The 12,576-nt window shown below is 44.8% G+C and overlaps 1 protein-coding gene across 1 annotated transcript in view; it reads left to right on the forward strand.

Moving 5' to 3' along the window:
- The window catches only part of LOC140482569 (immunoglobulin alpha-2 heavy chain-like), a 46,294-nt gene that overhangs the window by 5,131 nt on the left and 28,587 nt on the right, over positions 1-12,576 (forward strand). The window contains exon 2 of the mRNA XM_072580098.1: positions 4,313-4,657. Coding sequence (XP_072436199.1) covers positions 4,313-4,657 — 345 coding nt within the window. The remainder of the gene's footprint in view (positions 1-4,312; positions 4,658-12,576) is intronic.

Genomic DNA, 12,576 nt, shown 5'->3' on the forward strand with positions numbered 1-12,576 from the left:
AGGAGATATCCTTTCTCCTGGCTCTGGGAAGACAGCACATCCTCGGGAATCACACTCATGTTTGTAGGAAGCAGGATCTACGCTCCCTCATTATACTGTCCCCTCCCACAATAACATTGCTATTTCCTCTCCCCACATGAATCACACCCTGTCCCAAGGTATCATGGTCAGTTTGCTCATTCTCCCTGTAGACTGCACTCTTGCCCACACAGCTTGCAGGAACCTGATAACTGCCAGATAATTGCAGCAGCTCAGGCTTATTGTGGTGTCATGGAACAGCCAAGTTGTACTTTGTGTCAATCCAGTTCACCCATCTGCCCCACCCTACTCCCATCATCACTCACCCAGTGGCTCAACACCATGCCCAACATCACTCACCCATCATCCCCACCCCACTCCCATCTTTATTCACCCATCACCCCCACCCCCATCATCTCACCCATCATCCCCAACCCCATCATCATTCATCCATAAACCCCACCCCCATCATCACACCCATCATCCCAACCTCTATTATCACCCGTCCAGCACTCACCCTTGGAGATCTGTCTACTGATTGAATGGATCCCTCTTGATCCTTCTGATTTACTAACTCTCTATCATTATTCTTTTGTGATCAATTGGTTGTGGCTCATGGACGTGAGCCAATGCTTCCCATCAGCACATCAGCACGGTGGTGTTGTGGCATTAGGAGGTGTAGGTGGAGTAAAGATTGTCTCTGGTGCTTCTGGCTTTGCAGAATACACTTAAAATACTCTTGTTGGACCTTCATTGTTCTGATCACTGCTTTCTGGAACTGACTCTCTCACCTCTGCAGCTCTCAAACTCACTTTGCCTCTTTAAGAGCCTCCTTAAAATCTAATTAATGATCAATCATTGATTTTAGCAACAGTGTTTGAAGACAGGGGGTGGCACAATGGCTCAGTGGTAAGCACTGCTGCCTTATAGCGCCAGGGACCCGAGTTCATTTCCAGCCTTGGGTGACTGTCTGTGTGGAGTGTACATGTTCTCCCCCTGTTTGCGTGGATTTCCTCCAGATGTTCCAGTTTCCTCCCACAGTCCAAAGATGTGCAGGCCAGGTAAATTGGCCAAGGCAAATTGCCCATAGTGTTAGGTCATTAGTCAGAGGGAAATGGGTCACAGTGGGTTTCTCTTCAGAGGGTCGGTGTGGACTCATTGGGCTGAAGGGCCTGTTTCAACACTGTAGAATATCTAAAAAAGGTGGCATGGTGACTCAGTGGTTAGCGCTATAGCCTCACAGCGCCAGGGACCCAGGTTCAATTCCCGCCTCGGGTGAACGTCTGTGTGGAGTTTGCACATTCTCCCCGTGTCTGCGTGAGTTTCCCCTGGGTGTTCCGATTTCCTCCCACAATCCAAAGATGTGCGAGTCGGGTGAATTGGTTATGCTAAACTGCCCACAGTATTAGGTGCATCAGTAAATGTAGGGTCAGGGAATGGTTCTGGGTGGGTTAATCTTCGGAGGGTCAGTGTGGACTTTTTGGGCTGAAGGGCCTTTTTCCATACTGTAGGCAATCCAATCTAATCTAACAGCCAAAGAATTGCTGGAACAAAAGCAGGAAATGATGGGGTTCTGATGAAAAGTCACCAGATTTGAAATGTTAACTCTGTTTTCTTCCCACAGATGTTGCCAGACCTGTAGAATTTTTCCAGCAATTTCTGGTTGTGTTTCAGATTTCCAGTAAACACAGTTATTTACTTTATCAAAGAATCACTGGGGTGGGTTAGAGTCCAAATGATGAATTCTTCTCATGGAATTTAGGGACATGGATGAGACAATAGATGTTCCCATTGTACATTCACCTTTCTGTGAAGTTCTGCCGTTCCTTTTGCTTTCTTCCCTCCTGCTTCTGAATCTATTTGTGGGAACTGCTGCCTCATCCATTTCCTGTTAGTTTGGGTCTGTCTGCTCTGTCACATTTCAGCTCAGCTTCTAATTTCACAATTTCATCTTCCACGACAGGAAACAGTTCCTCTGCTGCCTGTGAATCTGTTCTTGTTCTCACTCTCACTGTTGGAATCCTGAGGCTGTCTTTTATTCTGTCTTGGGTTTCTTCACATTCATTGGATGGTTATGACAGGGCAACAACAGAGTGAGTCGAGGGTTTCATTTCCCTTTCCACTCAACCCTGTCCCCACTAGCTCCAGCTGTCTGTACAAGGGTTAACTGCTGTTTATGTTTCATCTTCTGTACTGGATAAGATTGTCTGGTTTATGAGAACTGTTTTTCATTACCAGGTGGATATTCCTGTGAGACAGTTAGAATGTGAAAGAGTTAACTCATATCACAACATAAGATCCACCATCAGGATAGAAAGGACAGTTCCTGAGAGGAGCTAACCAGTTCTAAGTTCTCAGTTCACTGTGATGGTCTTTGTTGTGAAAAAGTAACTTGTCCTTTTAAGTCCTGCCTGAGGTCTCCCAGAGACTCTCACGTCACTCAGATGGAATATAACTTGCTATTCAGTATGATGTTGTGGTTCTGTTCGCCGAGCTGGGAATTTGTGTTGCAAACGTTTCGTCCCCTGTCTAGGTCTCAGAGAACAGCCAGGGAATTCCTAGAGGCATGGCACTCATCCACAGACTCTATCAACAAACACATCGGCCTGGACCCAATGTACCGGTCACTGCAGTGGACAGCTGGAACTAACAACCGGAAGCGGCAGAGACAAACCACTGTAAATGCCGGAGGAAACATCACAGAAGTGCTTCACAGGAGGCTCCCAAGCACTGAGGATGTCACCTAGACAGGGGACAAAATGGTTGCAACACATATTCCCAGCTCGGCAAACAGAACCACAACAACGAGCACCCGAGCTTCAAATCTTCTCCCAAATTTTGAATTCAGTATGATGTCATAAACCAACTTTGTTTATCAAGGCCGAGCCACTCTTCTGCCAAAGAGTTAATCTGGGTATACTTCCCCACTTGGTCTCAGTAACTGAGAGGAATAGCAAGAAGAATGATTGGAGACACTGAAACTACACACAACATCCCTGTTTTCCCTCTGTCTCTCTTCTGAAATATTGGGGTTCCATTTGCTACCCTCTAATCTGTAGAAAATGTTTCAGAGAATGTAGAGTCTTGGAAGATGACCATCAATGCATCTATTATTTCCAGAGCCACTTCTTTAAATGCTCTGAGATGTAGATTATTAAACCCTGGCGATTTATCATCAATTTCACCAATACCACATCTCGACTAATTTTGGTTTCTTTCATTTCCTTGCTCTCATGAAACCATGTGTTTCCCAATGTTTCTGGAATGTTCTTTGTGTCCACCTTTGTGAACACAGAACCAAAATCCCCTGTTTCTAGCTGTAAGGGACTGACATTTACCTTTACTAATTTTTTTCTCACAGTCAGAAGTCACATGATACCAGGATATATTCCAACAGGTTTATTAGAGATCACAAGTTGTTGGTCTTCAACTGATGAAGGAGCAGCGTTTTGAAAGCTTGTTATTTTAAATAAACCAGTTGTGATGTTGTCCACCCCAGTCTAACACCAGCTCCTTCACAATCTTTTTCTATTCACATTCTGACAGAGACCTTTCCAGTCAGTTGTATGTTCCCCTCAAGGTTATTTTCATACATGATCTTTTCTTCCTGAATCAATCATTAATCAATCACTCCTTGGTTCTGTTGTCTTTTAGTGGAATTTGTTTGCCTCTTCCTTGGATCTAATACTATCTCTAATTTTCCACGTTAGCCCCCTTTCCCATTTTACTTTTGTTTCAGGCAGCAGTAGCTGTGGTAAAGATCCTGTATCCAGGGAATGGAGGGAGAGGTTCCCCATTTCCCCCCAAGTCTGACTTCCAGGACCCTTACCTATGGAGAGGCCTCAGTTTGCTGAGGCTAGAGAGGCTGTATCTCTGTCGATCTTTGGGGAAATCCAGCTCCTTTAAATGCTGCCTGGCTGCCTTTTCTAATGCAGCAGACCCTTCCCAGTTGCAATCCTTAGATCTGCTGTGGATTGTCAGGAAGCCTCTCCCACTATGAATAGTCCAGGGAAAAGGATTGCAGTGTGTGGCAAGTTAGCTTGTGTCAGACAGTGGTTCAACAGTGTGATCTCAACATGTCACTGTTATAGCAACATCTGTACTGCTGTTCTCAGCACAGTGACTGATAGCCAGGATATCAATCAGGATCTAACCATCACAACTAGTTCAGTCTGACAACCTGTTCCCTTTCTTTAATATAGGACTGAGACTGCTGAGAGAGTCCCTTTAATTCCATATGGGAGTTTAGAAAAATCAGATTCCTGTTTGTTTATTGATTTTTTCTGTTTTGAAGGTGCAAACGTTCCAGACCTTCTCCAGTATCCGATCCTGGAACGTGTCACCGAGGGTCACACTGCCCGGTTACTGTGCACCATGAGGAACGCCGCAGTGACAGACACCGATGTTTACTGGTATTGGGAACAACCAGGAGGAAGGACAGTGTGGATCTTGAGGCATTACACATCGAATTATATACAACTGTACTCAGGATTCACTGAGCAATTCCAGCCTTCCAGAGACCTCTCCAGTAATAGCTTCATTCTGACCATCACAAACGTCCAGCCCAGTGACACAGGGGTCTATTACTGCTCAGTCTGGGGATCGATCTATGGGAGAGGAAGCCAGCTCATTGTTGACAGTAAGTAGAGTTTACATGACAATCACGTCCAACAATAACCTCTTGCCCAATGAATGAATTGGAGATCAGTTTGTGATCAAGAAGATTGAGGAGGTGATAGAGAGTGATCTCGGGGATGGATTCACTGTGGAGAGGAAGCTGAGCTCAGATTCAATGTAGGTTGGGCAAGTGAAAAGAGGATTTATTTATGATAATGGGCAGATGACTTTATGGGAAACGTGGAGCTTTATACTGCAGAATCAGTGATATTAATTCCATTTGATTCACAAGAGTGTCATTGTTATTGGGCTGGATGAACAGAGTCAGGGAGATTGCTCTATGAGGTGCCACATCTGCAGGGGAATCTCCCAGGGATTGGGAATGAACCATAGAGCACAAAGGGGCACGCACATCTCTCTCCATTTCAGAGACAATTGGCTCGATTCAGGTTAAAGGGAACCACTCCACATTGAGCACAATTCAAGGGACGAAGGAACTCACTCTCCATGAGCTCCCACAGCTGACACTGGGACTGAGGCTGAGATGTTGTCATACTTCTACATTATATTCCTGCCATCTGATCCACCTGACTAGGGAAGAGTGATCATAATATTCTGGGAGTTTCAAACATATTTACCTGGAGCTTTGTGTTGAATGTTGCTGAGAGCTTGACTTCAGACCCCATGCTGGCTCAGGTAGTTCCTGGGGGTTTCTCTTCTCCTTGCCCCATTGTGGCTGAGGGAGAAGCCAATAGCAGATCAGTGTCAACCATGATGCCAGTCTAAAGAATCCCATCTGCATACACATGGCCCATATCCCTCTATTCCCTCCCTGTAAAAGTGTCAGTCTAAATGCCTCTAAAATGTTCCTGTTTCTACCATCTCCCCTGGCAGTGCAATACAGGCACTGACCATCCTCTGTGCAAAAACTTTTCCTCACACATTATTAATAAATATTTCCCTCTGCTAAATTTATTCCCCCTCACCCCCTGCCTCCAGTATTTGACATTTGCATCCTGGCAAAAATACTCTGACTATCCACCTTATCCATGACTCTCATAATTTTATAAATTTATATCAGGTCATCCCCCAGGCTCTGATGCTTTTCCGAAAGCAATCCAAGTTTGTCCACCCTGTCCTTATAGACTGATACACTCCAATCCAGGCAACATCCTGGTAATCCTCTTTTGCACCCTCTCCAAAGCCTCCATATCCTTGCAGCACTGTGCTGACCAGAACTGCACGCAATACTCCAAATGTGGCTGTACTAAAATGCAATACAGCTTCAACATGACGTGCCAATTTTCATACTCAACACCCCAACCAAAGAAAACAGGCCGTGTGCCTTCTTTCCCACTTTATTCACTTGTAATGCCACTTTCCAGGAGCTATGGACTTACATATCTAATCCCTTTGTTTTTCAATTCTCATAAGGTTCCTACCATTTACTGTCTACTTTCCTCTGACAAGTGACTTCCCAAAATGCATCACATTTGTCCAAATGAAACTCCATCTCCCATTTCTTGACCCAAATTTCCAACTGAACAAAATCCCACTGCATCTTTTGACAACCTTACTGGCTATCCAAAACTCCTCCAATTTTTGTGACATTTCAAATTTATTGAAACACAAAATTATAGTAAATAGAGCAGGAGTAGGCCATTTGTCCCTTCAAGCCTGCATGACCATTCAATAGAATCATGGCTGATCATGTAATTTCTGTATCCCATTGCTGCCCTCTCTCCACACCGTTTGATCCACAAAGGGTCATGTCCAGCTTCCTCTTAAAAATCAAATGAACTTGCCCCAACAGCTTCCTGTGGGAGAGAATTCAGGTTGTCAACTCTGAATGAAGAAATTCTTCCTCATCTCAGTGTTGTGTGGTTTTTTCCTTATTCTTAGATCATGACCCCCTAGTTCTGGACTTCCCCAACATTGGGAACATTCTTCCTGCATCTAGCCTGTCCAGTCACATCAGGATTTTTTACGTTTCTATGAAATCCTTCCTCATTCATCCAAGTTCCAGTGAGTACAAGCCCAGTTGATCCAATCTTTCCTCATATGTCAGCCCTGCCATCCCAGGAATCAGTCTGGTGAACCTTGACTGCATTCCTTCAAAAATGTCCTTCCTCAGTGGAGGAGAACAAAACTGCACACAATACTCAAGGTGTGGCCTTACCAAGACCCTGTATAACTGCAGCAAGACATCCTTATTCCGATACTCAAATCCTCTCACTATGAAGGTCAGCATGCCATTAGCTTTCCTCACTGCCTGCTGCACCTGCATGCCAACCTTCAGTGACTATTCCACCATGACACCTAAGTTTCATTGCACCTCACCTCTTCCTAAAAGCCACCATTCAGATCACAAAGTGCTATTCTGTTTTTTGTGGCCAATGTGAATAACCTCACATTTATCCAGATTATATTGCATTTGCCAAACATTTGCCCACTCAGCCAGTCTGTCCAAATCACCCTGCAGCCTCTTTGCATCCTCCTCACAGCACATACTGCCACCCAACTTATTGTCATCTGCAAATGTGGTGACATGGCATTCACTTAATTCATTCAAATTGTTGATGTATATTGTGAACAGCTGGGGTCCCAGCACTGCACCCTATGATACCAAACCCGTCACTGCCTGCCACTCTGAAAAGGACCTGTTTATTCCAACTCACTGCTTCCTGTCTGCCAATCAGTTCTCTATCCACGTCAATACATTACCTCCGATACCATGAGCTTTGATTTACATTACTAATCTCTTGTGTGGGACTTTGTCAAAGTCTCTGGAAAGTCCAAATACACAACATCTACTAATTCACCCTTGTCCACTCTACTGGTCACATCCTCAAAATATTCCAGAAGATTTGTCAAGTATGATTTCCCTTTAATGAATCCATGCTGACTAGGACCGATTCTGTCAGCACTTTCCAAATGCTCAGTTATTACGTCTTTAATGTTTGACTCCATCATTTTCCCTACCACTGATGTCAAGCTCACCTGCCTATACTTATAGATTCCCTACTGTATGGAAATAGGCCCTTTGTACTAACAAGGTTATATTTCCCCACTTACTCTCTCCTTTGTTTTTTTAAAGAATGGGGCTACATTAGCTGCATTGGAACACTTTCAGAGTCTACAGAATGCTGGAAAATGATCACCGATGCATCCATTATTTCTAGAGCCACTTCCTTAAGTACTCTAGGATGCAAAGCATCAGCCCTTGGGGACTTATCAGGTTTAGATTAGATTACATTACAGTGTGGAAACAGGCCCTTCAGCCCAACAAGTCTGCACCGACCTGCTGAAGCGCAACCCCTACCTATCACTATGGGCAATTTAGCCATAGCCAATTCACCTTACCTGCACATCTTGGGACTGTGGGAGGAAACCGGAGCACCCAGAGGGAACCCATGCAGACACAGGGAGAACGTGTAAACTCCACACAGTCAGTCGCCTGAGGCAGGAATTGAACCCAGGTCTCTGGCGCTGTAAGGTAGCAGTGCTAACCACTGTGCCACCCAGTTTGAATTCCATCAGTTTCCCCAATACCATTTCCTGACCAATAAGGATTTCCTTCAATACCTCCTTCATGCTTGACACTCTGTCGCCTCGCATTTTCTGAAGGAAGATCCAAAGTATTTGTTCAACTGGTGAAAGGAAAAAACAAATGAATTGTGGCTGTGCAAATCAGAATCAAAAACAGAAGTGGCTGGAAAAGCTCTGCAGGTCTGGCAGCATTGGTGCAGAGAAATCAGAGAAATCAGAGTTGGGTCCAGTAACACTTCCTTAGAACTGTTATGTGGAAAGGTCACCAGACCTGAAACATTAACTGATTTCTCTGCTCAGATGCTACCAAACCTGCAGAGCTTTTCCAACAACTTGCATTGTTCAAGTGGTCCGCCATTTCTTTGTTGTTCAATGTGAACTCACCTGATTCTAACTGTATCTACATTTGTCTTCACCAATCATTTGTTGATTCCATATCACTCAAAGATTTTACCATCAGTTTTTATGTTTTCCACAAGCATAATTTCATGTTCTATTTTTCCTTTCCGAATTAAAGCCTTTGTCCTCCTCTGCTGAATTTTAAATTTCTCCCAGTCTTCAGGTTTGCTGCTTTTTGCTGGTGAAGTTATGCATCTCATCTTTGGTTTTGTTACTGTTCCTGATTTCCCTTGGTAGCCACAGTTGAGCCACCTTCCTTGTTTTACTGTTATGCCAAATAGGGATATAGAATTGTTGAGGTTCATCCATATGTTCTTTAAATGTCTGCCATTATCTATCCACCATTAATCCCATAGGTATCCTTGGCCAGATTATCCTATACAATACATGCTTCATACCATCAACGTTAACTTTATTATTTTCAAGGCCCTACTTCAGATTTAATTGTGCCACTCTCCATTTTAATGAAGAATGCTACCATATTATGGTCACTCTTCCCATAGGATTTCACACCACAATGTTGCTAATTAATCTTCTCTCATTACACAATGGCCAGTCTAGGGTGGCTTGTTGTCCAGTTGGTTTCTTGACATATTGCCAACGAAATCATCCCACAAACATTCCATTGTGTGGCAACTTCAAGGGATCAATGCACTTGCACACACAGATCCCTCTGTTCCTCCACACTGCCAAGAATCCTGTCTTTAATCCTATATTCAGCATTTGAGTTCGACCTTCCAAAATGCATCACTTCGCATTTATCCAGGTTGAACTCCATCTGCCATTTCTCAGCCCAGCTCTGCATCCTGTCTATGTCACACTGCAGCCTGCAATAGCCCTCGATACTATCGACAACACCTCCAACCTTTGTGCCATCTGCAAATTTACTAACCCACCCCTCAACCTCCTCATCCAAGTCATTTATAAAAACTACAAAGAGCAGATGCCCAAGAACACAGCCCTGCAGGACACCACTCAACACTGACCTCCAGGCAGAATACTTTCCATCTACAACCACTCTCTGCCTTCTGTCAGCCAACCTGTTTGTAATCCAAATAGCCAAATCTCCCTGAATCCTATACCTCCTGGCTTTATGAATGAGCCTACCATGGGGAACCTTATCAAATGCCTTGCTGAAGTCCATATACACCACATCCACTGCTTGACCTTCGTTGAGCTGTGTTGTCACCTTCTCAAAGAACTCAATCAGATTTGTGAGACATGACTTGCCCCTCACAAAGCCATGCTGACTGCCTTTAATCACACTATGCTTTGCCAAATAGTCATAAATCCAATCCCTCAGGATTCCTTACAACACTTTGCTGACCACAAACGTAAGACTGACTGGCCGCTAATTGCCAGGGATTTCCCTATCACCCTTCTTGGAAAGGGGAACAATATTTGCCTCCTTCCAATCCTCCGTATGACCCCCCGTGGAGAGTGAGGAGGCAAAGATCGTCACCAGTGGCTTAACAGCCTCCTTTCTGCTTCCCAAGCAGCCTAGGATAAATCTGGTCTGGCCCGGCCCTGGGGACTTATCAATCTTAATGTTTGCCAAAATTTCCAGTGCATCAACTTCATCTTGTCAAGCCTGTAACCCAGCTCCTCAAAGTTTTCATTCACCACAAGGTACCTTTACTTCATGAAAACCAAAGCAAAAACTCATTTAGGTCTTCCCCTATCTGCTCAGACTCCATGCACAAGTTCCCTCCGCTATCCCTGATCGGCCCTACCTTCTCCCTGATCATTCTCTTCTTTCTCACATCTGAGAAAAATGTCTTTGGGTTCTCCCTAATCTTTTCTGCCAAGCATTTTTTGTATTGAAAATGTGTTGCTGGAAAAGTGCAGCAGGTCAGGCAGCATCCAAGAAGGAGAATTGATGTTTCGGGCATGAGCCCTTCTTCAGGAAGGGCCCTTCTTCGGGCTCATGCCCGAAACGTCGATTCTCCTGCTCCTTGGATGCTGCCTGACCTGCTGCGCTTTTCCAGCAACACATTTTCAATACAAAAAAGTCTTGGCAGGAAAGATTAGGAAAGATTTTCAGCTCTGATCTTCAGCATCTGCAGTCCTCACTTTCTCCTCGAAACCTTTTTTGTGCTCCCTGCTGGCTCTCCTCAGTCTACTTCTGAGCTCCTTTCTAGCCAGCCTGTAATCCTCTAAAGCTGTGCTAGATCCTTACTTCCTCCACCTTACATAAGCTGCTTTCTTCCTTTTGACGAGAAGCTCCTCTGTTCTCGTCATCCAAGGTTCCTTAATCTTACCCCTTCTTACCTGTCTCAGAGGAACAAATTCGTGCATCACTCGCAATAACCGCTCCTTAAACAGTCTCTACACATCTGCCCTTTCTGTGGAACAATTGCTCCCAGTCTGTACTTCCCAACTCCTGCCTGATAGCGTCATAATTTCCTTTTCCCCAATTAAATATCTTCCCTCAGTAACTGCTCCTTTCCCTCTCCAAGGCAATGCTAAATGTGAGGCAGTTGTGGTCTCCCACCGTGTGGATAGATGGTGGATAGACTTCAGGCTATCAGGAAATGAGTTACTTGCTGCAGTATCCCTCATCTTGTAGTCACTGTGTTTACGTGGTGCATCTAATTTCGCTTCTGGTCAATTGTAACCCCAAGGAAGGATTTTGACAGTGGGGAATTCAGTGATGGTAACACCATTGAATGTCAAGGGGTGGTAGTTAGAGTATCTCTTCTTGGTGATTGGCACGTGGTAATTATAGCAATCCTGAGATTACTACCTTTGCAATCCTACTTTTTAATTTAACTCCAAACTCCCTATCAGATTGTGGGACCTCATCCTGTCCTGTTTTTCACTGAGATCATTAGTGCCTATATGCCCTCCCACAGCTGACTGTTCATCCTCCCCCTGTTGAATATTCTGCAGCAGTTCCAAGACATCTTTGACCCTTGGAACAGGGAAGCAACATACCATCCCAGACTCTCATTTACAACTGCAGAAACACCTTTCTAATCCTCTTACAATTGAATCCCCAATCACTACAGCCCTGACACTCTTCTTCCTGACCTCCTGTGCAGCAGAGCCAACCACTGTGCCATGAAGCCAGCTGCTGCCACCTTCCCCTGGTGAGCCACCTCCCCCAACAGTATCCAAAATAGTTATACCTGTTATGGAGGGTATTAATGACAGGGCACAACTGCACTGTCATCCAACTATTCCTCTGTCTAATGGCCACCCAGTCCCTATCTTTCTCAGTAATTTTTATCTGCAGTGTGACCAACTTACTGAACCTGCTATCCACGACTCCCTCAGTATCACAGATGCTTCACAGTGAATCCAGTCGGAACTCCAGAGCTGTCAAGCGGTCAGGCAGGAGCTGCAGTTAGACTCACTTCCTGCTCGTGATGGAGTCAGGGACATCGGAACGGTCTCTGAGTTTCTGCACAGGAGGAGCATGACACGGGTCTTGGATCTCCTGCCTTGACTTAACGTTTTAGTCCAACAACAGGAGCACAGTAAAGAGAAAATGAAAGAAGAAAAGATATTCACCAGTCACTCACTTACCTGCTGCTTGTGACTTCACTGGTATATGTCCTTCTGCTTCTCCTTTACCCTCTGGTCTTGAGCAGCTGTAGGTGTTTGCTCCTCCTCCAACTGCCTTACCTCACCGCTGCTCGCCCTCCTCACTGAGGCCCAGTATTGAAGTAAGCGTACACTTCAACTCCAGCAGCACTACATCCACAAAGCAGCCCTTAAAATATTCAGTCTGCTAAAGTTTTCTTCCTTTTATTAACTAGGCGAAAGTGAGGACTGCAGATGCTGGAGATTAGAGTGAAGATTAGTGTGTTGCTGGAAAAGCACAGCACGTCAGGCAGCACCTGAGGAGCCCCTGCCCGAAACATTGATTTTCCTGCTCCTCGGATGCTGTCTGACCTGCTGTGCTTTAGCAACAGCACACTAATCTTGACTTCCTTCTATTTACTCCTGGGCAGTGACTACGATGACTCCTCCCAGAATCCTTCTCAG

The sequence above is a fragment of the Chiloscyllium punctatum genome, chromosome 11 (assembly GCF_047496795.1).
Source record: "Chiloscyllium punctatum isolate Juve2018m chromosome 11, sChiPun1.3, whole genome shotgun sequence".
Classification (NCBI taxonomy): Eukaryota; Metazoa; Chordata; class Chondrichthyes; order Orectolobiformes; family Hemiscylliidae; genus Chiloscyllium; species Chiloscyllium punctatum.